The sequence below is a fragment of the Piliocolobus tephrosceles genome, chromosome 1 (assembly GCF_002776525.5).
Source record: "Piliocolobus tephrosceles isolate RC106 chromosome 1, ASM277652v3, whole genome shotgun sequence".
NCBI lineage: Eukaryota > Metazoa > Chordata > Mammalia > Primates > Cercopithecidae > Piliocolobus > Piliocolobus tephrosceles.
Genome location: NC_045434.1, coordinates 92,002,831 through 92,028,905, shown reverse-complemented (window position 1 = coordinate 92,028,905; position 26,075 = coordinate 92,002,831). Strand labels below are relative to the sequence as shown.

The window sequence follows — 26,075 nt, the reverse complement described above, 5'->3', positions numbered from 1 at the left end:
ACCCCACACGGTGATACAGTGTCTAGTACACTGACACATCCCTAACAGCCAAATAACTGTGGTCCATAACAAACACCTCACCTAGCGTTCTAACCTTCCTCTTATTTTTCAGAACTGTCTGCCAATTTCCAACCTGAATCCCCCTCTTGCATCAGAATCATCCAAGTTCCTCTTGCTCTGCCCTCAGCAGAGAGGGGAGCAGCAGGTTTCTTTCTTGGATATATTCACCACTAGGTTTTGAAGACTTCCCCTGCCTCAAACCACATATGTATAGGGTGGAGGGCTCAAAGTCTTCCGCTCCTTATGTGAGAAGAAACCAACTGTTCTGTCTGAGCTCCCACAGAAGCTGTGTCCATGCCACAGAAGTATGTCCACCCGAGGCTGGAAAGTGAAGACCATACCCAGTGCTGGCCAGACAGCCCCCACCACACCATCTTCCAATAGAGGGAGGGTGTCAGCAACTTAAAGAAGGACATCCACAAATGAGACCAGATCAGAGGAAGGGGGCCAGACAAGTAAAGAATTCACAGACCATTCCACGTAACACCTTGGGAAGAAGAGCCCAAGCAGATTCAAGTCTGGGAACTCCAAAAGAATTCAGAGAGAGCAGACTAGGAAATTTGTCATCGGTTATCCCTGAGGACAGAGCAAGGGCCAGTGAGGCCAGAGTTACGTTCACATAAGAAAGAACTTTCTATTTGAATAGATATTTCTCCAAAGATACATGAATGGCCAAGAAGCACATGAAAACATGCTCAGCCTGGGCGTGGTGGCTCACGCCTGTAATGCCGGTACTTTGAGAGGCCTAGACGGGCGGCTCACTTGAGGTCAGGAGCTTGAGAGCAGCCTCGCCAACACGGCAAAACCCCATCTCTGCTAAATATAAAAATTAGCTGGGTGGTGCACATCAATCCCAACTACTTGGGAAGCTGAGGCACGAAAATCACTTGAACCCAGGAGGTGGAGGGTGTAGTGAGCCAAGATCGCCCCACTGCACTCCGGACTGGGTGACAGAGTGAGACGCTGTCTCAAAAAAGACATCGATCATTAGGGAAATGCAAATCAAAACCACAATGAGATAACACTTCATATCCATAAGGAGGACTATTGCAGCAAAATGAAAAATAATAAGTGTTGGCAAGGATATGGAGAAACTGGAACCCTTATACACTCCAGTGTAAGTGTAAAATCGTGCAGCCACTATGGAAAACGGCATGGCATTTCCATGAAAATTTAAAATTAGTGCCGGGCGCGGTGGCTCAAGCCTGTAATCCCAGCACTTTGGGAGGCCGAGACGGGTGGATCACGAGGTCAGGAGATCGAGACCATCCTGGCTAACACGGTGAAACCCCGTCTCTACTAAAAATACAAAAAATTAGCCGGGCGAGGTGGCCGGCGCCTGTAGTCCCAGCTACTCGGGAGGCTGAGGCAGGAGAATGGCGTGAACCCGGGAGGCGGAGCTTGCAGTGAGCTGAGATCCGGCTACTGCACTCCAGCCTGGGTGACAGAGCAAGACTCCGTCTCAAAAAAAAAAAAAAAAAAAGAAAATTTAAAATTAGAATTACCATCTGATGCCACAAATATACTTCGAGTATATACACACAAAAGAATTGAAAGCAGGAATCTACACAGATATTTCATACCCATGTTTATAGCAGCATTATGCACAACAATCAAAATGGGGAAGCAAACCCAGTGTCCCCTGACGAATACATGAATCAACAAAATATGGTATCTCTACACAATGGAATATTATTCAGCCTTAAAAAGGGAGGAAAGTCTGACACATGTTATAACATGAATAAATCTTGAAGATATTATGCTAAGTGAAATAAGTCAGTAACCAAAAGACAAATACTCTCTGATTCCACTTATTTGAAGTACCTAGAGTGCAGCTTGGGCAACATGGTGAAACCTTGTCTCTATAAAAAATACAAAAATTAGCCAGGCATGGTGGTGCATACCTGTAGTCTCAGCTATTTGGGAGGCTGAGGTGGGAGGATTTCTTGAGCCCAGGAGGTCAAGGCTGCAGTGAGCATGATCGCACGCCACTGCACCCCAGCCTGGGTGATAGAGGGAGAACCTATCTCAAAATAAAAAAAAGAAAAGAAAAGAAAAGAAAAAAGAAAGAAAAAGAGGGAGGGAGAGGGCCAGGCGCAGTGGCTCTCGCCTGTAATCTCAGCACTTTGGAAGGCCAAGGCGGACGGATCACCTGAGGTCAGGAATTCAAGACCGGCCTGGCCAACATGGTGAAACTCCATCTCTACTAAAAATAAAAAAATTAGCCAGGCGTGGTGGCGGACGCCTGTAATCCCAGCTACTCAGGAGGCTGAGGCTGGAGAATTGCTTGAACCCGGGAGGCAGAGGTTGCAGTGAGCCAAGATCACGACAGTGCACTCCAGCCTGGGTGGGCGACACAGTGAGACTCAGTCTCAAAAAAAAAAAGAGAGAGAGAGAAAGAGACAAAGGCAGGCAGGCATGCAAGCAAGCAAGCAGTCAAGCAAATGAAGTACCTAGAGTAGTCAAACTCACAGAGAAAGCAAGTAGAATGGTGGTTGCCATGAGCTGGGGGAAGGAGTGGGTGAAAGGAGAGTTACTGTTTAGCAGATTCTGAGTTTCAATTTTACAAGATGAAAAAAGTCCTGGAGAAGTAAAGTGGTGATGGTTGCACAATGATACTTAATGCCACAGAGCTGTACACTTAAAAATAATATAAATGGGCAGGGCGCGGTGGCTCGTGCCTGTAATCCCAGCACTTTGGGAGGCTGAGGTGGGTGAATCACCTGAGGTCAGGGGTTCAAGACCAGCCTGACCAATATGGTGAAACCCCATCTCCACTAAAAATACAAAAATTAGCCAGGCGCGTTGGCGGGTGCCTGTAGTCCCAGCTACTCGGGACGCTGAGATAGGAGAATTGCTTGAACCCGGGAGGTGGAGGTTGCATTGAGCTGAATCACGCCACTGCACTCTAGCCTGGGTGACAGAGCAAGACTCCATCTCAAAAAATAATAATAATAATATAAATGGTAAATATTATATTACGTATATTTTACAATTTGAAAATTTTTAGACGAAGAAACTTTCTAACAAAATGAGATTGCTTCAAGCTGCTTGTGACTATCTAAACTAAGCGGTTGGAATAAAAGGTAAAATAGGGGTCAGCCTGTATCTGGAATTCCTATTCCTCTGCACGACATTAGAGCTGATTTTCCCCCCGCTTAAAAAGGCCCCCAAAGCCATACTGATGCTCAGCATTCAGATAAATCAGTGTATTTGGCTCAAAGTATACACAAATCAAAGAAAACCATGGACAGGTCAATGCGATCCACCCTGAAGGATGCACTGATTTATTAAAATGGTCTAAGATACAGTAGTTAGGCCCCACTCCTTGTCCAGGCCTGAGCAGAAAAAAAGCTTTTGAGGAGAGGGCCCAGTAGAAAGCTGCCTCCTGTTCTTGATGAACAGGGAAAGTGCCAACAAAGATGGAAGCTTGTACTTGATATTACTGCATCCAACTAGGATTACACCCTAAGCCCCAGCCTACTCCTCTGGCTCTCCCCAGGACAAGAAAGACAAGGGACAAGGACCCCATAGATCAAAGCCAGCTAGGAGGAACAGCCATCACCCCACACCATCCAATCTGGCAGAAGAATATGCAACTGATAGATAAAAGCCTTCTCTCCCTGGGGCCAGGGCTGGGAGAAAGTGGCAGGGGTAGGGATGGGACTGATGTCAATTCTGCCCTTTCCTTTTTATCCATACTTACTCAAATATATGGGTATCTTACTCTTTTTTTTTTCCTAACTGCGAGTTATTTAAGAATGATTAATTTGGTTCAACTATGCCACAGGGCTAGAAACATTTGACCCCAAAGTGAGCCAGGAGGCCATTCTACAACAAAAACACTGGGAAAAATAAAACAGTGCTACAAGAGGTAGTAAGCTCTCTGGCTCTGGAAGCATTCAAGCAGAGGCTGGCTGACCAGCCTCTGGATTGTGGTCAGGGAGATTCCTGCATTCTAGGTCTGCTAAATCCTAACCTTTCATAGCAGGGTGTTGATAGATAATGTCTCAAGTGGTTTTATCAGGAAAAGAAAAAAAAGTCATATAAGCTTGTTGTTTAGAGTTAAGGAGGGCACCAACAGAGGAACTAGAAACAGAAAGAGTCAAGCAACTTCCTTAGAAAGCAGGACTAGAAATGGAAGGCATGGGACAAGGGACCACTGCTCAATGTTATAAGCTGTTTATTACTTCTTTGCCACGTGCATATATTCATTTGATTACAATTTTAAAAGTTTAGGCCGGGCACGGTGGCTCACACCTGTAATCCCAGCACTTTAGGAGGCTGAGATGGGTGGATCGCGAGGTCAGGAGTTCAAGAGCAGCCTGGCCAACATAGTGAAACCCCATCTCTACTAAAAAATACAAAAATTAGCTGGGCGTGGTAGCGTGCGCCTATAGTCCCAGTTACTCGGGAGGCTGAGGCAGGAGAATGGTGTGAACCCCGGAGGCAGAGTTTGCAGAGAGCCAAGATCACATCACTGCACTCCAGCCTGGGTGACAGAGTGAGACTCCGTCTCAAAATATATATATATGTATATTTTTTAAAGTTTAGCCAGGTGCAGTGGCTCACACCAGTAATCCCAGCACTTTGGGATTCTGAGGCTGGGGGATCGTTTGAGGCCAGGAGTTCAAGACCAGCCTGGGCAACATGGTGAAACCCTGTCTCTACAAAAAAAATTTTAAAAATTAGCCAGGCATGGTGGCACATGCCTGTGGTCCCAGCTACTTAGGAGACTGAGGCAGGAGGATTGCTTGAACCCAGGAGGCAGAGGTTGCAGTGACCTGCGATTGCACTGCTGCACTCCATCCTGGGTAACAAGGAGAAACCCTGTCTCCAAAAAAAAAAAAAATTTAAGTTTAAAAAAATTTCCATGGAGCTTTAAAAAATATATATTGATGATGCAGTTACTAAATAAGTTTCCAAAAGTAATTGACAACATGGGGAATATTATGTTTATACATATAAATACACACACACATACATGCAGCTAGAAAAAGGAAAGCAGCATACTAACATGATCTCACTGGTTTTCTCTAGGGAGTAAAACTACTGGTGATAATTATTCTTCATATTTTTCTGGAATTTTTCATGTTCTACAACAAACATGCTAATTTCAACAGTCCTCAAATGGCAATTATTATTACCTTTAACATTTGAAAAAAATAAAAAGCATGAGTGACTGCCCTAGATTAAATACGGCTAACTTCGCATCCCTCCAGCGGTGGCGGGATCCCCACCCGCCTGCCCTGAGTCTGGGCTGGCTGCTGAGGATGAGAAGCCACAGGGAGAACCAAGGGCCGGGGCCACCAGCCAGCACCATCGTCAGACATGTGACCAAGGCCACCTCAGACCATCTCAATCTGATGGCAGCTGCATTCCTGATTCAGGCAAGACCAGCAGAAGAGCTGCCTAACTGACTGTATTTTTGGAATCTCAAGCAGATAAATGATTGCCGTTTTAAGCCGCTAGCTGTTTGTTTCTTTTGAGACGGAGTTTCGTTCTTGTCGTCCAGGCTGGAGTGCAATGGCGTGATTTCGGCTCACTGCAACCTCTGCCTCCCGGGTTCAAGAGATTTTCCTGCCTCAGCCTCCTGAGTAGCTGGGATTATAGGCAACTGCCACCATGTCCAGCTAATTTTTTGTATTTTTAGTAGAGACGGGGGTTTCACCACATTGGCCAGGCTGGTCTCGAACTCCTGACCTCAGGCAATCCACCCGCCTCAGCCTCCCTCCCAAAATGCTGGGATTACAGGTGTGAGCCACCGCACCTGGCCTAAGCTACTAGTTTTGAGGCGACTTGTCAGATAGCAATGGATACCTGATGCAATGGCAGAGTTGAAACACCCCTTCCTTCCTCAGTGCCCAACCCAGTACCTGTCCAAGGCGTGCCCATGGCCTCCGGGCTCCACTCGCTCCACTCGCCTTGCCCAAACTCCTCCTGGGCACGAAGCTGCACCACGTGCCTCAGGCCGCTCCAGGCGTCGTGGATGACACAGTGATGCTGGAGGTCCTTGACCTGAGGGCGGGGGCACAGTGACTCTGGGGAGGGGTCCAGGGTGGTGCTGGGCAAGCATCTCCCCAGTGGGTTGGTGCCTTGACCAGCCCTGTGCTTCAGCTGGCAGAGGCCTCTAGAGGCTCCCACCACCCCGGAGGCTCCACTAGCGAGGGAGTTGCCCTCAGGGCCCACAGGAGCTGCCCCACCCATGCACTACAGAATCCTGCAAGCCACAATGCTTGACATGTTTATAGCCCAAATCTCTTCCCACATTGCTCTCCTCACAGGCAAGCCTGGGAAGAGGAGACTGGCCTAGCATTATCTTTCTCATTTAATAAATGATATATCACCAAGGCTCAGAAAGCTTAAAACATTTATCCAAAGCAACGAAGGTAGCCAATTTTGAAGCAGGACCTAGAGCCTGTGGTTTTCTTTTTCGTACTCTTTCTTTCTTTCTTTTTTTTTTTTTTGAGATGGAGTCTCATTCTGTCACCCAGGCTGGAGTGCAGTGGTATGATCTCCACTCACCACAACCTCCACCTCCCAGGTTCAAGGGATTCTCCTCTCTCAGCCCCCGAGTGGCTGGGATTACAGGCGTGCACCACCACGCCTGGCTAATTTTTTGTAATTTTAGTAGAGACGGCATTTCACCATGTTGGCCAGACTGGTCTCCAACTCCTGACCTCACGTGATCCGCCCACCTTGGCCTCTCAAAGTGCTGGGATTACAGGCGTGAGCCACCATGCCTGGCCTCTAGTACCCTTTCTACTATGCCTAAGCATCTGGGGGCACCTCTCTGACCAGAAGTAAAACATAAATTTACCATCCATGTTGTGAATGTCTTTGACCGTTCAGCCCGATATCTGAGCTCAAACCGTAGTCTGTAGAAAGATGAGTTCCAGGAGTGGGGGTCTTGCCAGGTGACACTGAGCCAGCGGGGGTTTCTGGCCACGGCAGTGACTGTGATGTTGGCAGGCGGATCAGGCTGCACTGTGGGAAAAGGGAACATGGCTCCTATGCAGCAGCAAATATGGTGTAGAGAAGCCCATGTAGGCTGAGTTCCCAGCAGGCAGGGCCCCACCCAGCCCCGTTCACCCCCCAGGCACAGCTCCACAAGGGCCTGCTTCATCATTGCCACACCTCCCGGCAAGCAACGCCCAAAAGCCACCAACTCACCAAATCCCTCAACCACCCCTTCCCTGCCCCTCTGAGAAGTCGATAAGAAGGATTAAATCAAAAATGAAGGAAACTGCTGGAGAGCGGGAAGAGCTTACGTACAGATTCCACAACCCTGAAAGGTCTGAGTTTTGCTGAACTTGCTCCCGACACTACTGGCAACGCACATGGACACTATGTAGAAAGAGCTGTCTCCCTCCGGGACTGCCAACTGGCAGGAGAACTTCTGGGACTCCTGGGAATACTGGCACGGCTCCTGGAAGTCTTCGGCCGGACTGTTCTGACTGTTAGACACAAAACAAGGGCAGGGCTCGCCTGTCAGTTTCTCACAGACTCAAGAGGGGAGAGAAGAGGGAAGTGGAATCCCGGGGTTTGAATCCCAGCTCCAGACTCATGAGCCCTGTACCTCTAAGTCTTCTTTTCTCATTTACAAACAGGAACATTAATTCTACCTATCTCGTAGGGGTTCTGTTAAGATTATTATTATTATTTTTTTTTTTTGAGATGGAGTCTCACTGTGTCGCCCAGGCTGGTGTACAGTGGCGCAATCTCGGCTCACTGCAACCTCCACCTCCAGGTTCAAGAGATTCTCCTGCCTCAGCCTACCCAGTGTGCCCGGCTAATTTTTGTGTTTTTAATAGAGATGGGGTTTTACCATGTTGCCCAGGCTGTTGGCAACATGTTGCACCACGTAAGCCATCATGCCTGGCTGGTTCTGTTAAGACTGAAAAATAAGGGCCGGGCGTGGTGGTTCACACCTTAATTCCAGCACTTTGGGAGGGCAAGGAGGGCAGATCATGAGGTCAGGAGTTCGAGACCAACCTGGCCAATATGGTGAAACCCTGTCTCTACTAAAAATACAAAAAAAAAAAAATTGGCCTGGCGTGGTGGCGCATGCCTGTCCCAGTTACTCGGGAGGCTGAGGCAGAAGAATCGCATGAACCCAGGAGGCAGAGGTTGCAATGAGCAGAGATCGCACCACTGCACTCCAGCCTGGGCGACAGAGTGAGTCCATCTCAAAAAAAAAAAAAAAAAAAAAAAGAGCAATTAATGTAAAATCTACAGATAAGGAAACTAGCTGGATTTATAAATATATATAAACATGTAGCCTAGCGCCTGGCACGAAGGGTGAGGGGAGCTAGGCTGGAGGGCTCAGCCAATCGCTCAGGCCTTGGTGGGCTGGCCAGCTCTGGTCTCCCGCTGGGCCTGTGCTCTTGGCACTGTACGGGATGTAGAAATGAATTGAGAGGCCCCACCCAGGCTTTAAGGCACTAACAAAAAAGATCTGTCCTCAGATGACTAGACACCCAGCAGAAATGCCACTCCAGAGACGCAAAAAGTGCTAGAGGGGTTCTGGCAGGTGAGTCCAGAAAAGAATTCTGGGTGACTGAAGATATTCGAGGTGAGTCAGTCACCATCCCACCTGGCCTGGAAACCTGAGGTTTCACCCTCTTATGACACATGTGGGGATATGAGGCCACGTCAGCCACTCACCCTCTGGCTGGGGTGACGAGTCTGCCATCTCTGACTTGGGTTCGAACCCTGGGCTCCTGCTGAGTCCAGCACATGGGACAAACCCAACCTTTCCAGGCTGAGTTAAAACCCCTTCCTCCTCCCCTCAACACCACCCAGGCTTCCACCCAGCCACAAAGGCAGGGTCACCGACTGCATTACGTGTGTGCCCAGGCGGGGTCAGAGGGCCAGGGCTCAGTCTTGTTGGCCTGCGTCTCTCCCACTGCCCCAGCACCATGCCTGGTCCAAGGCAGAGGCTGAACTCACCCACGCCTGTGGAAGAAAGAGTGAATGGTGCTGCAATTGGGCCAGGGTATGAAAGCAGACACACAAGAGAAAAAGCAGAGCTCCCAGTAATCCCTTTCCAGGGGCCTGTCTCTTCCAGGCCCTGCAGTGGCCTGAGGTCCTGGTGGGGCCTCAGTGGAGGCTGGAGCCCCCGAGGCTCTCACAGCCACTTCCCCTGCTCTTTCCTCACTTCAAAGGTGCCCAGTGGCCATGCTGACTCTTTAAAGCAGGTGGAAGCAAAGGCTCGAGGCTGCTCAGGAGGAGGACAAGCACTGCAACACGGACACCGTACTCTCTCCCACTCCTGCTGTCAACATGGAAAGTATTCCAGTTAAGCCAGGCGTGGTGGCTCACGCCTGTAATCCCAGGACTTTGGGAGGCCGAAATAGGTGGATCACCCTAGGTCAGGAGACCAGCCCAGCTAACATGGTGAAACCCCATCTCTACTAAAAATACAAAGATTAGCCGGGCGTGGTGGCGTGCGCCTGTTATCTCAGCTACTCAGAAGGCTGAGGCTGGAGAATCGCTTGAGCCCAGGAGGCGGAGGTTGCAGTGGGCCGAGATCATGCCACTGCACTCCAGCCTGGGCGACAGAGCGAAACTCCATCTCAAAAAAAAAAAAAGGTATTTCAGTTGAAGTGTCAGACATGACAGAGATTTCCACAGGCTGGCCTGGGAAGCTGCCAGCCACCGTCTCTATCCTGCCTAATCCTGTCTATGGTACAGGCCTTTGAGGTACAAACAAGGCGTATCCTTCGCTGGACTGTGAAGCTACCCAGGCTTGGGGCATAAGCTGACAGTGCTGATGGCAGCTGCATCACTCACAGATGGGTAATCCGCACTTTTCATCATAAAGGACAGAACAAAAATATGACTGCTAGGCGGCCCAGTAACTCTATGGAAACAGACCCAAGTGGGAGCCGAACCACCCTGTTGAAGTCACTGCTCTGGCTTTCTGATACAGTAGTCCTGCCTTATCCGAGGTTTTGCTTTCCAAGATTTCAGTTACCTGTGGTCAACTGCGGTCCAAAAATATTAAATGGAAAATTCCAGAAATAAGCACTTCGGAAGTTTTAAACTGCCCCCTGTTCTGAGAAGTATGATGAGATTTCATGCCGTCCCGCCCAGGACGTGAATCATCGCTTTGTTCAGCATTCCCACGCTGTACATGCTACTCGTCGCTCGTCCTGACATCCACTGCCATCATCATGGCTCGGTGATCCAGAGTCACCCAAACAGGTGATCCTCCTTCTGACACATGGTCAGAAAGTCCTAGTAGCCTAACACCAAGTCACAACGCCTACATCATTCACCTCACTTCATCCCATCATGCAAGCATTTCACGACCTCACATCATCACAAGAAGGGTGAGTACAGTAATAAGACATTTTGAGAGAGAGACCACATTCGCATAACTGTTATTACAGTATATTATTATCATTGTTCTATGCTATTATTAATTATTGTTAACTTCTTACTGTACCTAACTTATAAATTAAACTATCATAAGTACATATCTATAGAAAAACATAGTATATATAGGGTTCAGCACCATTTGCAATTTCAGGCATCCACTAGGGGTCTTGGAATGTGTCCTCCTTGCCACGGTATTCTGATGACTGACAGCTCAAAATCAATTGTAAACCTCTGGACTGGGGAGACGAGACTGTGGCTCTGGGATGGAGACCGGCAAAACCGCAGAGGCAGCTTTGTTTTCAGCATCTTCTACCTCCTCTACATCCATGCCTGAACCCATCCCAAGTCTTCCCACGTTAAGCCCGTCTTCCTGTAATGATGCAGGGACCCTCAGGCACCCTCAGGCAGGCATGACTTCTCGCCCCAAGGCCCCTAGCTCCCTCTCCCCCGCCCATCACCACTTTCTCTCTCATGCCTTTATCATGGAAATAGCCTGATATGCCCACAAGGGCCCAGACACCGATAAGAGGCTGGCTGTGCTACCCTCTCCTAGGGACATTTGCATGTTTTTCAGAGCAACGCCCATAACCTTCGGACTCTGAATGAAATCAGACAGACTGGGACTGAATTCCCAGCAGAGCCACTTACTAGTTAAGTGACCCAAACCCATTAATCAGTCTCTGGGCCTCAGTCTCTCCATCTGTTAAGTGAGAAAAATAACGCCCACTTCCCATAGCTGTTGTGATAACAGTGAATAGGGCAAGGTTCCAAGCACAAGCACAGTGCCCAGCTCAGGGGGCAGTCAAATGTAAATCTCAGTTTTCCCTCATCTCCTCTTCCTCAGCCTGAAGGAATTACTTCCTAATGATAACGTTTTGAAATCACCTGAACCAGCCCCTCTCTGGGGGCCTCGGAAAGGAGGGAGCCGACGTGCACCCAGCTCAGCCCAAGATACTTACAACTTCCTCACCAACAGCACAGCCTTGGTCGTCGGAGATGGGGTGCTCCGAGGACCCCACTCACAAACAACGTTGCTGAGGGGGCTCTTCCGGAAGCAGGAGAGCTGGGGCTCCTCGGGGGGAACTGAAAGGAGAGCATCACAGGTGTGAGCAGGCCAGCGGGGATCCTGGGGCACACCCGACCTCGCAGGCAGGGCAGCCTCCCTTGAAGGGAACGCGTGGCGAGGGGCCAGTCCTGGGGCCAGTCAGGACCAGACACCATGGCCACACTTGGCCACACACGAATGGAATCGCAGCTTGGAAATTAAAGGACACCAAAGACCTCATGTCAGTCTGGGACACACATCCGGGACAGGGGAAGGGAAGCACCTCACGGCCAACTTGTCTGAAGAGGAGATAGGATGATCGAAAAAAAAGGGCTTTGGAGTCACACAGACCTGGCTGTGTGGCCTTGGGCAAGTCGTAGCCGCTCTTCAGTTTCCTCATGTATAAAATAAACTGATGATAATGTAATGATGATGGCAATGATGATAAGCCTGCTTTCTCTGACAAGGCTGCTGAAGGATTACAAGAGATACAAAGAAGAAAGTGCCTTGGCATAGGGCTTGGCACACAAGGCACTGGTTCCAGCAAGTCTTTATCTACGTGTGAGGGAGCTAAGAACTTGCTAATTCTAAAAAAAATAAGAATAGCTAATTTGAGAGCTTAGGATGTGCTATGCAGACGTTTTAGCACCATATGTGTATGATACACACATACACACACACACACAGGCAAATTCACATATACCCCCTTTGCAACAACTCTAAGGTAAGGTAATAAAGTTAACCTTATTTTGCCAAAGATGAAACTGAGGGGCGGAGAAGTTAAGCTGTATGTGAAGGAGCAGGATTTAAACCCAGGCTGCCTGCTTCTGGGCCCCAAGCTATTCACCAGTTCCCCGAAAGTCCTAACTCCCAAAGCCAATGTTCCCCATCAGTGAGACGCTCCCACCCAGCAGCTGTTTTTGCCGGCATCTGGGTGGCAGACATTGGGGGGCCTTCCCCAAACTTCTTGCGCCAAGGAAATGGCGGGAGTTTGAAGGTTCAGACAGAGACTGTCTGGAATGCACAGAGCCTCATTTCTTACAAGAACTATCTCCAGGAGCTCTGAGGCACAACTCACCATCCACCAGCAAGTGCACAGTCCCAGCCGGGTGGCCAGCCCGGTAGCATGAATAGTTTCCAGAGTCATGGAGCTGCACCGACCTCAGCAGCAGCCTCCTTCCCACGCCAGCCCATCTGCTGAGGTGGGAGCCTGCAGCTGGCTTCCTGAGAACCCAATGAACAGTGGCGTTGTCTTCCGGCTCTCCCCCTGGGCAGGTCAGAGTCACGCTGTCTCCTGGCAGACTGGTCAGCACACCTCTCGCCACCTCTGGAAGAGGGAGAAGACACTCGGTGAGCCCATAGCCACTGAAGAAGGGGCTTCGTTCTGGTCTGAGGAAGCCACAAGAGGCCTCAGTGATAATCATGAAGTGGTCCAGGCTACCGTCACCTCTGCCTGGATTAGGGCAGCAGTGTCCTGGTGGCCTCCCCAGCCTGGTCCTCACCATCCAGCTGCCTGGGAGAGCCTTCTGAAGCTGGCCGCCCCACTCCCTGGATTAGAAAACCCTTCAAGGGCCTGCCACCATCCACAGGATGAAGTCTGAGCTCCTCAGCGTGGCCTGCAGGGCCCTGCTGTCCTTGGAGGTCTCACCTCTCCCCACTCCTTAGAAGGGGTGGAGCTCTCCCCTCAGCTCCCCTAGCTCTCCTCCTCACACTCGTTCTTCACACGTCATCCCCTCGACAACTCCTCCTATTCCAGGTCTGGGCCTAAACATCGTTTCCGGTCCCTCGGCTGCACTAGGCCCTCATTCTGCACTACGTCACCCACACGCTGCCATGTAATTACCAATTCCGTGTCTCCCTTTCCCTCAAGACTCCAAGCACCACAGGAATAGGCACCCTGCTCTGTTGTTCTCCGTCACATTCCAGTGCCCGGGACGTTGCCTGGCCCGTGGCAGGGGCCTGCTGAGCGCTTGATGAATGTATGAATGAATGGATGCCCTTAGGAATGAATGCCAGGCACCCAAGTGCACATGTACACAGGAGGCCTCCGAATCGCAGGGTATTCATGGCAGAATGCCTACTGTACAGTTGGCAACCAAGGCACAGAAGAATCAGGAGACTGGCCCAGATGCACAGCTGGGGTAGAAACCAGAGCTTCTGGTTCCCTGTTCCACGCTCCCCCCACTATCCTACATCTACTACAGCAATGCTGTGTTTACTCTAGGGACCAAACTGGAAGGTTAAAAAACAAAATGCATTATCTACCCCTTGAAAAAAAATTGGGTGTATTCTACTACTCAAGAAAAAGGAGATTAAAGATTAAAGGAATAAGTACACTTTTTTTGAGTAGCAGTTATAGATTCATAGAATCTAAGATAAAAATTAGCCCAACCACCTTGGACTCATTTATTAACCAATCAATCAAATTAGTCCAACCAGCTAAGGAAACAGAGGCCAGGGAACACAGCCAGTTTTCATCTAAGCACACTTGGTCCTTCGAACCAAATACATAACTGTTTACTAGCAAGTAGTAGCAATATATCTGGCCAAAGATTTCAGAAAGGACCAGCAGCCGCTGAGTGCCTGACCTCACCTCCCGGCCCATGCTCCTGGGACTCAGAAGCAGCACAAGGCTCCCTGCCTGGCCTGCAAAGCCCTTCTTGTTTATGAGGCGTTATCTCATACTTAGCAGACTGTCCTTCCTTTCACCCCATCCAAGGTGGCTGTCAGAGGAGGGAGTAAGGATCAGTGACTCCCAGGCAGATAACACCCCCAAAGCTGGTGAGGTTGGAGTCCACACTGGCTACTGGCCACAGTCCAGGGAGAGAGACATAGACATCAAAGGGGCAGAGATAGCTCTGCCTGGCATTGGGCCCTGCCTAACTATACAGATACCCTTCACACTTCCCTCTCACTTTAACACCTGGAGCCAGAGCCCTCTGCATGTGAAGGAGCAGGATTTAAACCCAGGCTGCCTGACTCCGGGCCCCAGGCTATTCACCAGTTCCCCGGAAGTCCTAACTCCCAAAGCCAAGGTTCCCCATCAGTCAGACGCTCCCACTCAGCAGCTGTCTTTGCCGGCATCTGGGTGGCAGACATTGGTGGGCCTTCCCCAAACCTCTACCCGGAGGCTGACAGAAAAGGGACAGATACAGGGCCATCATGGCAGCCGGTCATCTAAGGTTTTCTCTGGTCACCAACAGAGCCTTGGACCTTGGGTAAGAAAGCTGGTTGAATTGTCACCATGCAGCCAGCGGAGTTTGGGCAGGTTCCTAAGACCCCTATGGCCTTACTTTCTCCCACAGTGAGCAAGTCCTATGTTTGATGAACATTCGAGGAGGCTGTAGCAGCCAGGCACTGGCGAGGGGCGCAATCAGGCATCCCAGAGACCTGCCCTTGAGAGATGGGAGAGCATTCGCTGCTGCAAGGCCAGGACACAGTGCGCAGTACTCTCCCGGTCCTCAGCAAAATCTGAGTCCCAGCTGGGCCTCACACCTGTAATCCCAGCAATTTGGGAGGCTGAGGTGGGTGGATCACCTGAGGTCAGGAGTTCGAGACCAGCCTGGCGAATGTGGTGAAACACCATTTCTACTAAAAACACAAAAATTAGCTGGCCATGGTGGCGCATGCCTGTAATCCTAGCTACTCAAGAGGCTGAGGCAGGAGAATCGGTTGAACCTGGGAGGCGGAGGTTGCAGTGAGTCGAGATTCTGCCACTGCGCTCCAGCCTGGGTGATAGAGTGAGACTCTGTCTCAAAAAAAAAAAAAATCTGAGTCCCTAGAAGGTGAAGTCCACTGAGGGCAATAAAAGGGTTATTTTTATTACTACTGCCCAGAGGACTTGAAAGGGTTATAAAAAGCCCCAACTACAATATAGCTTTCACACAGAATTTTCAACAATATATTTTTAGCATTGCAAACATTGTTTTTTAATATATTACATAATCCATGCAAATTCATATGTGTAATGTATGTAAAAGCTACATACATAAAAGTTAATTTAGGAAGCATAAAATACCCAGGAGAGCCCACCAACCTAACTTTTAAAAATAGGTTCTTGGATCCCTAAATTTTTCTTAACTTTACTTCATTTTTTAGCTTCATATAAATGGTTTGAATATAGTCTTCTGCTGTGATGTGCTTTTCTCTTTTCTTTTTCTTTTATTTTTTTTGCGGGGGAAGGGACAGTCTAGCTCTGTCACCTAGGCTGGAGTGCAGTGGCGTGATCTCGGCTCACTACATCCTCAACCTCCCATGTTCAAGCAATTCTCCTGTCTCAGACTCCCAAGTAGTTGGGACTACAGGCACACAACCACCACATCTGGCTAATTTTTTTTTTTTTTTTTTTTTTTTTTTGTATTTTTAGTAGAGATGGGGTTTCACCATATCGGTCAGGCTGGTCTTGAACTCCTGATCTCAGGTGATCCACCCGCCTCTGCCTCCCAAAGTGCTGGGATTACAGGCATGAGCCACCACGCCCAGCTGGTGCTTTTCTCGAACTTCCTTTGTGTGTGTGTGTGTGTGTGTGTGTGTGATACAGAGTCTCAGTCTGCTGCCCAGGCTAGAGTGCAGTGGCACAATCATAGCTTTTTGCAACCTCAAACTCCTGGGCTCAAGCAATCCTCCCACCTTAGCCTCCTGAGTAACTGGGACTATAGGTGCATACCACCATGCCTGGCTAATTTTTTAATTTTTACTAGAGACAAGTTCTCAATATATTGCCCAGGCCGGTCTTTAACTCCTGGTCTCAAGCCATCCTCCTGCCTTAGCCTCCCAAAGTGCTGGGATTACAGGCATGAGGCATCGTGCCCGGCTGCTCCTTTTTTTTTTTTTTTTTTTTCTTTTTCTTGGAACAGGGTCTCACTCTGTCACTCAGGCTGAAGTACAGTGGCATAATTATAGTTCACTGCAACTTCAAATTCCTGGGCTCAACTGATCCTCCCACCTCAGCTTCCCAAGTAGCTGGGACTACAGGTACATGCTACCATGCCTGGCTATTTTCTTTTCTTTTCTTTTTTTTTTTTTTGAGACATGAAGTTTCACTATATTGCCCGGGCTGGTCTCAAACTCCTGGCCTCAAGCAATCCTCCCACCTGGGCCTCCAAAATGTTGGGATTACAGGCATGACCACCTGGCCCGGCCTCATTGATACGTTTCTCTGATTCACTGACATATATAGTTAATTCAGTTTCACTGCTATGTAATATTCTGTTGTGTGACCCTATCATTCTCTCACTGAGGGAGGTTTGGGGTCATTCCCAGTGTTTTGCCATATCAAAGAGGGCGGCTATTAACTTTCTCATGACTCAGTGCACTTGCCCAGGAACTTCCCCAAGAGTGAAACTGCTGGTGTTGGCATGTGTGTGACATGTGTCCTTTTCCTTCACAACTGAACACACGGTCCAATGCATTGAACTCCAGTGGGCACCTGATGGAGGCAGCAGTTTACCACATCCAGTCCACATCTTGAAGTCCATCAGTGCCTGAATGCGGTTATGTATGGAAGATGCAACAACACTTCTAATCGATGCACCAGTATTTCCACTTTTCCATTTTCCACTTGATAAAGCAGCTGTCAAGATAAAGCCTAACACGGACTTCAAGTTCCTGCCAATGACAAACTTGCAGGAACAAAGATGGAAACAGTGCCCAAAGAGAACTGCTCCCAGTGCAATGCTTGCAATATCCCTTCCTCAGCTGATTAGCAGAAATCAGAATTCATAGGGCAGTCTAGGAGCACCAGCATGCAACAGACACAAGTGCAGGATGCATGAAGGTCAAAGGCAGGGGTCAAGCACCACCACGGCTCATCCAATCGCTGGCACTTTTCACACAGCACAGTCCTCAACTATAAAAAGGTCCCTTCCCCAACCATGGTGACAACACTGGAAGCTCCTGGTCATCACTCATCAGAGAACTCAGTAGGTGCTTAGTGCATGTTTGTTGAATATAGGGCACGTTAGGGGTACCCACAGGGAGGGTCTCAGCACCAAAAACTCCCAGGAGCACGGTTTGCGGTGAAGGGGTCTAAGTGGTGCCCTCTCGTGTTGTGCGATGGGCAGGCCCAGGCTGGGGGGCAGAGGAGCCCGCTGAGGCAAGGAAATAGACTCCTGGAGCCAGAGGAAGCTCTCTTTTCTGCTTCTGCCTTTGCCAAATCCAGTAAATATGTCTTTCTGGTCATTTCCCCTACCCTAGTTCGGCGGGAAGCTCTTGCCATGTTTAGCGGCCAGCCTGAACAATAGCAAGGGCTGCTCTGCTCCTGCACTCACTCACAATGGCCAAAGTATCTGAGCAGCTCAGAGAAATACCAAGTAAAAATACTTTTTTTTTTCCTCTTCCACAAAAGCAGAGCTGCAGGGAGCAACATAATGGCCACTTCCTCTGCCAAGGAACTTGAGTAATGGTTTTCTGAATCTTTAAAACTGAGTCACTATTTTTTAAAATAGGGAATGATTAATTATAAACCACCCATTGGCAAGTATTGCCTGTCACAGCCCTGCTTCAAAATATATTTCCTCTAGAACCTGCGAACAACACTGTGTTAACTACGCTTTTAAAAGCACCGTAGGCAGAATGATCAAAGAAATACTCATAAAGACCGTAAGAAAATATACTTGCTAAAGTCTGAGTGGGCAGCACCGCCCCTCCCCTCCCGCCCACTCAGCCCTCTGCCTCCTGACCCAAATCTCTGACTCAGTACCCCTGACAGCCGGGTGGCAGTGGGGAAGCCTCACGTGTGACTCTCAGAACAAGTAACATTCACAGAAGTATCCTCTTGCTACCTCTGCCCTCCTCTCCAAATGATGGTGCTAGAAGTGATTTCTTTCTCTTCCCTGCGTCTTTCTGTAGTTTTTGAATTTTCTATAAGTTGCCTATATTGTTCTTATAATGAATATATATATATAATTAAACAGGCTAGATAGCCTGGGTCTGTCTGAGTTAGGATTTCTAGGAAGGAGGGAGAGGGTACAGCAGAGCACAGTGGGCACTGAGGGATATGGGGGGATAAGGGTGGGTTTGTCAATACAAGCAGCTTCTGAGCACCTTCAGGACAGACAGTGCCACTTTGCTCTTGCACTGCTGAGTCCTCTCACTGTCACTGTCACTGAATTCTGCACCCATAGCCCAGCCTTCCCCTGTAGGCCTGATTCCCTAGTGGACACAAGACACCATCCCTGGGCTCAGCCTTGATTCCTCCCATCTGTCCCTGTTTTTCTGTTCCCTGGGAATCTGCTGGGGCCCTCCCTAAGTAGGCGCTACCAAAGAGAAGGGCCAAAAGGAAGACATACGATGGGGAACCAGGTGAGGAGGGGGCTCCTGAGAGCAGTCCTTCCTGCTCCTGGGAGATATGCCCAGTCGTTTTCATGCTCCCCGCTAGCCTGACACAGGCCTTGCATAGCAGGCCCTAGGAGACGGCGGGCAGGCGGGCAGGCGGGGGCGAAGGCGTGGCTGGTGCACACTCTGAAATTTAGCAAAGAGCGCACAATCAACAGAGCATTTGTCCGTGAGCAATTGCTAGCATTTAGAGCCAGGATTACAAGCCTATGCCTGTCCCTTCTTCAAGAATTCAATAATTTTTGTGCACCCATGATGTGCAAGTTCAGAAGTTCCTAATCCAGGAAAAAAAACTCCATATTGAAGTTACTGAGTATCTACGATGCACTGGCATTCCTTCCCATCTTTTCCATATCGTAATCTTCTTTAAACCCCACAAAGCCCTAGAACTTAAAACTATCTATAATACAGGCCAACCGGATATAAATGTCTCCAACATACTGAGGGAACTAAGAAGAGGGATCAATTATTCTAAAGGGGGAAGAGAGATTTGATCGATCAAGGCCTTGATAAATGGATGGGGGTTTGATAAGTGGAGCCACAGGGAGTTATATTCCATAAAGAGAGAACAGCATATGCAAGGCATTAAGAACTGAGAGTCAACAGGCGTAATCCCAGCACTGTGGGAGGCCAAGGCGGGCAGATCACCTGAGGTGGGGAGTTCCAGACCAGCCTGACCAACATGGAGAAACCCCATACTAAAAATACAAAATTAGACGGGCGTGGTGGCGCGCGCCTGTAATCCCAGCTACTGGGGAGGCTGAGGCAGGAGAATCGCTTGAGCCCAGGAGGCAGAGATTGCAGTGAGCTGAGATCGTGCCGTTGCACTCCAGCCTGGGCCACAAAAGTAAAACTCCATCTACAAAATAGTAATAATAATAACAATGAATTGAGAATCACCAGGCACTGTGGCTCACACCTGTCATCCCAACACTTTGGGAGGCTGAGATGGGAGGATCATTTGCGCCCAGGAGGTTGAGACCAGCCTGGGTAACATGGCAAAACTCCATCTCTACCAAAAAACTCTAAAATTAGCTGGGCATGGTGACACATGTCTGTGATACCAGCTATCTGGGAGGTTGCGGCAGAAGGATCACTTGAGCCCAGGAGGTCAAGGCTGAAGTGAGCTGTGATTGTGCCCCTGCACTCCAGCTGGGACACAGAGCAAGACTATGTCTCAAAAAAAAAAAAAACCAGTGAGAGTCCTGGGGAGGGCTGGTGTCTGGAGTATCTGAAACGCAGTAAGGAGGGAAGGAGGACCTACAGGGGAGCATGGAGGGTGTTAGCACCCTCAAGGAGATCAGGCCTGACTCCGCAGGCAGGGGGACCTTCGGTTCCTTTGTGGCCCCTTCTGAAACGCTATGCCTTTGCAACCCAAGAGCCTGGGTTAGGTTGGAGGCTGTCCTGTGCTGCCAGCTAGCCTGGACAGTGGGGACCCATGTCCCTGCTCAGAAACCCAGGCAGTGGGATGGGATTGGCAGGCATGAGCCAAGCCTGTCAAAAGTATGTGCAGGCTCAATGGCTTCCCCACTTCTCCCCACTGCCCCACCAGCCTCCAGGACAGGAGCATTCCATTGCTTCTTGTTTCTGTTCTCTTCCAGTCTCCCTGAGAAAAAAACCGACTGTCCCCTGCCCCTCCTTGGCTCCTGTGCATCATGAAGCAGTACAGAGGCAGGATGGAGGAAGGGGCACCCAAGGACTGCGGCAAGGCCAGGGTCACATACGGGGAGGGAGCACCTTCAGCCCAGGCTAAGAAGGAATGGGATTCTGCAGAGAGGACAAGGAAGCACCTCACCTGGGACTAAGATCACAAAAGGAGGCAGTACTGCCTCCCGAAAACAACCCCCCAAGCTCCTCCTCAACAGTCAATGGCACTTGGTGTCTGGTCTGGTCAGTTTAATCACTGACTATTAATTGTGTGGGGTTGGGCTGACACAAACATACAGTGTGCCTTGATTTGTTCTTTAATATAAAGTACATCTCAGCAGGATGCAGTGGCTCACGCCTGTAATCTCAGCATTTTGGGAGGCCAAGGCGGGTGGATCACTTGAGGTCAGGAGTTCAAGACCAGCCTGGCCATCTCTACTAAAGATAGTAAAAACCCCATCTCTTCTAAAAATACAAAAATTAGCCAGGTACGGTGGTGCGTGCCTGTAATCCCAGCTACTCAGGAGGCTGAGGCAGGAGAATCGCTTGAACCTGGGAGGCAGAGGCTGCAGTGAGCCAAAGCCTGCAGTGAGCCGAGATCGCACCACTGCACTCCAGCCTGGGCAAGACTCTTTCTCAAAAATAAATAAATAAATAAATAAATAAATAAAATAAAGTACATCTCCACAAGCAGGAGGTCCCTTGGTGTAGAGGAAATAGCTCTGTGCTATCAGGCGACCTGAGTTCTATTCCTGGTCTTGTGATGACTCACAGGCAGCCATGGGCACGTCACTGCCCCTGGCAGAGCCCACTGGCCTTCTCTGTGAAATGAGGGTTCAGACTGTGACTTGTAAGTCCCCCACGGGCCCCCACTCCTGCGGTCTAGCATCCCATAGCGCCCAATCGTTAGCTCTCAGAGGGCAAGAAGCAGACAATACTCAGCTTGAAAACACATAATTAATCTATGGATTTATTATTTTAGTAGTTGATGGCTTTGGGAGAAGGATGATGACCAGATCATCCCAGTGCCTCAGAAAAATGCGTCTTTCTCCCTGGAGAGCTCTAGAGGAGGGAAAATTCCCACAACCTCCCTTGCCTCCCATTCCTCAAGGGAAAGAGAGTTTAAGTCCTAGTAACTCCCAGCAAGCAAGCCCATATCTCCCTGTCCCGGTGGCCTAGGAATCCCCTTCCCAGGGGCACTGGGACCCCCACCATAGCCCAGACACCCCTTGGCCTAGGGACCCTGCAGCACAGCTCTGGGAAAGTGGGGTTCCTCCCTAGTTGGGATGTAAGTTTGGGTGCAAGGAACCCAAACAGCTTTGTTGTTTTTCTACTTTTCCCCCCTTTTCAAGTAAACTTGCAAATGTCAATAACCAGAGAAAAACACGCACACACGGAGACACATATTTCTCAACTCTCTTGCAGCTTGCCACGGCTCTTGCCAGCAAAAACAAGTTCAGCTTCCTGGCCCCGTTTATGTAAGTGGTGAACCAGCTGCCTGGCCTGCCACCGAGGACATAGACTTGGCTCGTGCCTGCTAATCCCATCCCACCACCCCGGTTTCTAAGCAGGGACGCAGGTCCCCGCTGCCCAGGCCAGCTGGCAGCACAGGAGGCCCCCCAGCCTGACCCAGCTTCTTGGGTTGCAAAGGCATAGGATTTCAGGAGGGGCCACAGAGGAACCAAAGGTCCCCTGCCAGCAATAATGGTCTTGATCTAAAAGGTGGGTGCTGAGAAGCCTCCAGGAGAAGCCTGTGGGCACCTTGTGTCCAAATGGAAACAAATGTAGAATTTGCTCCCACGAGGGCTAGGACAAGTCCCAGGGCTCTTGGTCGCCTGTTCTTGCATTCTCCATCTTTGGACCGAGACTGGCTCCTGGCTTTAATGTGATGATAACTGTAGCAATCATTAGCAGTTGGGACATTTACCCTGAGCCCTGGGCTTTCCCTACGAGCACACTACTCCTAACAAAAAGTCTTCCAGGGAGGAAGTCTTGTCCCCATTTCATTGTTGAGGCGACAAGAGATCAGAGAAGTTAGGGAACTTGCCCAAATTCACACAGCTCATGCGTGAGGGAATCCATGCTGGACTCAGGTGAGCCTGGCCAAAGCCTCTCCCTCTTTGGCCCAGGTAGCTCTCCATACTCCACCCCCAGCTCCCTTCTCTGGGCTCCCCACCACCCTCTCTCTCCCCCTCTCTCAATTTCCTCTCCTTTTCCCCGCTCTTCTCAGATCTTTCTACCCTTCAGAGGCCCAGGGAAGGGAATGCTGAGGCTTGAGGGGTGTGCATAAGTGGGGGGTCAGCACCATCGCTGCAGCTACCAACCTAATGGGACACCGAGGGGCTCTCAGGAGCCAGGAGTCATGCCCTTGGCCTGTCTTTCCCTTCCCCACAGCCACAGTGTGTATAGGATGACTTAGAGCCTAAAACTGCCTCCCCTTGGACTCCAAATCTGGCGTCCTCCCCAGGTCACACCATCGTCTGGGCCCATTCATTTCTCCTTAACACTTCAGAGGGCACCCTCGGCCACTGTCCAGGAAGAGGCAAGGCCGCAGGCTATGGCAAGTCAAGGCTCCCAGGCTCTAACCAGAGGCCCAGGGGCCCTCTCTGACTCAGCTCCCAGCCCCACCTGTCCACAACCCCCTCTTCTCAGATGACTAGCTCTGGCTGGCAGGCCCTTGCTCCCTCCCCCACATATGTATTTGTACTTCTTGTACCTGCTTGTATTTATCTTGTATTTGGCAGAGTCAGTATTTACCTTGGCCTTGCCTTCCTCCCATAACTACACCATGGCCTGTATACTGCTAGAGAGAGGGTCTGGGAGGGAGGTTCCTTTGGATCCATAAACAGGTAATGCTCAATGCTGACTCAGAGACCCGCGTGCGCATGTGACCAACTCAGGAGATAAAACATTTATCCCCGGCAGCATCAGAGATAACCACCTGGCTCCAGTCCAAGAAGGTCCAGCCTGGGTCAACTCTCAGAGATTATAAACTAATTAGAGGAAAAGATATCTAAGGCCGTGTGCTGCAGCTCATGCCTGCAGCTCATACCCAGCACTTTGGGAGGCTGAGGCGGGCGGATCACCTGAGATCAGGAGTTCGAGACCAGCCTGGCCAACACGGTGAAACTCCATCTATACCAAAAAATACAAAAATTAGGCTGGGTGGAGTGGCTCACGCCTATAATCCCAGCACTTTGGGAGACCGAGGTGGGTAGGAGTTTGAGACCAGCCTGGCCAACATGGTGAAACCCTGTCTCTACTAAAAATACAAAAATTAGCCATGTGTGGTGGCGGGTGCCTGTAATCCCAGCTATTCGGGAGGCTGCGGCAGGAGAATCACTTGAAACCAGAAGGTTGCTGTGAGCTGAGATTATGCCACTGCACTGCAGCCTAGGCAACAAGAGTGAAACTCCGTCTCAAAAAAAAAAAAAAAAACCAAAAAACCAAAAAAACAAAAATTAGCTAGGCATGGTGGTGTGTGCCTGTAATCCCAGCTACTCGGGAGGCTGGGGTAGGAGAATCACTTGCACCCTGGAGATGGAGTTTGCAGTGAGCCAAGATCGCACCACTGCACTCCATCCTGGGTGACCCTGTCTCAAAAAAAGAAAGGATATCTAAGGAGGGCAAACAATCCACTCCCTGGCCCCAACCTAACCCCAGGAGCAGATAGAGAAATAAAGAGATTAAAGGCAGGATGCAGCAGGGCCTGAGAAGAAAGCCATTAGTACCTGCAGATGGACACACACAGGATTTTGGTCCCAAAAGGGACAGTGAGAAGCTACAGCCAGGGAGTGGGGTGCTGAGAGGAGGAGTGCTATTTTAAAGCTATTCGGGGCCCTTAAGGACGACTCAGGCCAACCTACTCATTTTGGTGGATGAGGAGAACCAGGGCCCAGAAGTCACACAGCAGTGAATGGTGTCACCAGGACTGGAGCTGGGCTCTGGGACTCTCGGTCCAGGCTTAACACGCAGCCCTCTGCCTTCCCAGAAGTACAGCCTAAAAGGTCTTATCTTCTATCTCTGAGCACAGTCTCAGAGTGTAACAGGGAGGCTGGCCCTCAGTCAGATTTTTTTATGTGCTTCTGGAAGGTGGCAGGAGGGCAAGGAGAGGGAGTGACTTGATGTATGCACCACCATTCCACATCTACAGACTCCCCAGCTTCCCCTCCCTGATCCCTTTAGCTATGAGGCAGCAAAGCTGAAGATTTAAGAAGTATGTGGAGGTGTGGATGGAGCAGCTGGTAGGGGTAAGGGGAGGTTTGAGGGGTTTGCATAGGGGGATTTAGGGCTCCCCTGAGGATGCTTCTGTTCAGTTCTTATTCTGGGAGGTGGTTCCACGCGTGTGTTCAGTTTGTGAAAACTCACCCAGTGTGAGAACTATGCTGACCACACTCTTTTGTAGTTGTGTCACTCTGCCATAACACTTTTTCATACAGGCCCCAAAATCCCCACTCTTGCATTCCAATCACTGCTGAGCCATCCCCACCCCCTCCCCACCCCATGTGCCATGAGCTTGGGTACACACATGCATGCACAAACTGGTCCAGCTCACTCCACATCACCGTCAAGGAAGCAGTTCCGAATGGAAGTGTCACGGGCACATCTCCCCTCAGTGAGACCTGAATGTTGGGCTCTCCTGCCCCAGCTCCTCCTCCCTCATAAATAAGCCCCATCAGGCCTACCAAGAGATAGGAAGACTCGACATTATAAATACGTCAATGTTCCCTAATTAATCTCTAAACTTTACTTGGCCAGGTGCAGTGGCTCATGCCTGTAATCCCAACACTTTGGGAGGCTGAAGCGAGAGGATCTCTTGAGACGAGGAGTTCAAGACCAGCCCAGGCAACATAGCAAGACTCCATCTCTACAAAAAAAAAAAAAAACTTTTTTTTTTAATTAACCAGTCATGGTGTCACTCACCTGTGGTCCTGGCTGCTCAGAAAACTAAGGGAAGAGGACTGCTTGAGTATAGGAGTTCAAGACTGCAGTGAGCTATGATCGAGACACTGCACTCCAGCCTCCGCAACACAGTGAGACCCTGTCTCTAAAAAAAATAAGACAGAGTGAGACCTGTCTCTAAAAAAGTAAGAAGGAAAAAATAAAGCTACATAATTAAAACAGTGCAATACTGGCACATGAGGATAGGGAGACCAAATTAAGAGACTAGAAAGTTCGGAACTAATAAAAATAAAAAAGAGTTCAGTCTGCACTACTGATCTGTATACTTTAAAGTGGTTATTTTATATATATGTATTTTGAGACGGAGTGTCACTCTTGTCGCCCAGGCTGGAGTGCAGTGGCACGATCCCAGCTCACTGCAACCTCTGCCTCCCGGGTTCAAGTGATGCTCATGCCTCAGCCTCCCAAGTAGCTGAGATTACAGGTGCCCGCCACCATGCCTGGCTAATTTTTGTATTTTTAGTGGAGATGAGGTTTCACCATGTTGGCCATGCTGGTTTCAAACTCCTGACCTCAAATGATCCACCTGCCTCAGCCTCCCAAAGTGCTGGGATTACAGGCGTGAGCCACTGCACCCGGCTGATACATTTTATATTATGTGTATTTTACCACATTAAAAAAAATAATAACTTAATCTAAG

At 49.6% G+C, this 26,075-nt stretch overlaps 1 protein-coding gene across 2 annotated transcripts in view; it reads right to left on the bottom strand.

The window, feature by feature from the left end:
• The window catches only part of IL6R (interleukin 6 receptor), a 63,709-nt gene that overhangs the window by 27,916 nt on the left and 9,718 nt on the right, over positions 1-26,075 (bottom strand). For both annotated transcript variants that reach the window (XM_031936165.1, XM_026447360.2), the window contains exons 3-7: positions 12,570-12,818; positions 11,406-11,529; positions 7,336-7,517; positions 6,881-7,047; positions 5,937-6,078 (exon numbers count right to left, since the gene is read on the bottom strand). In XM_031936165.1, coding sequence (XP_031792025.1) covers positions 5,937-6,078; positions 6,881-7,047; positions 7,336-7,517; positions 11,406-11,529; positions 12,570-12,818 — 864 coding nt within the window. The remainder of the gene's footprint in view (positions 1-5,936; positions 6,079-6,880; positions 7,048-7,335; positions 7,518-11,405; positions 11,530-12,569; positions 12,819-26,075) is intronic.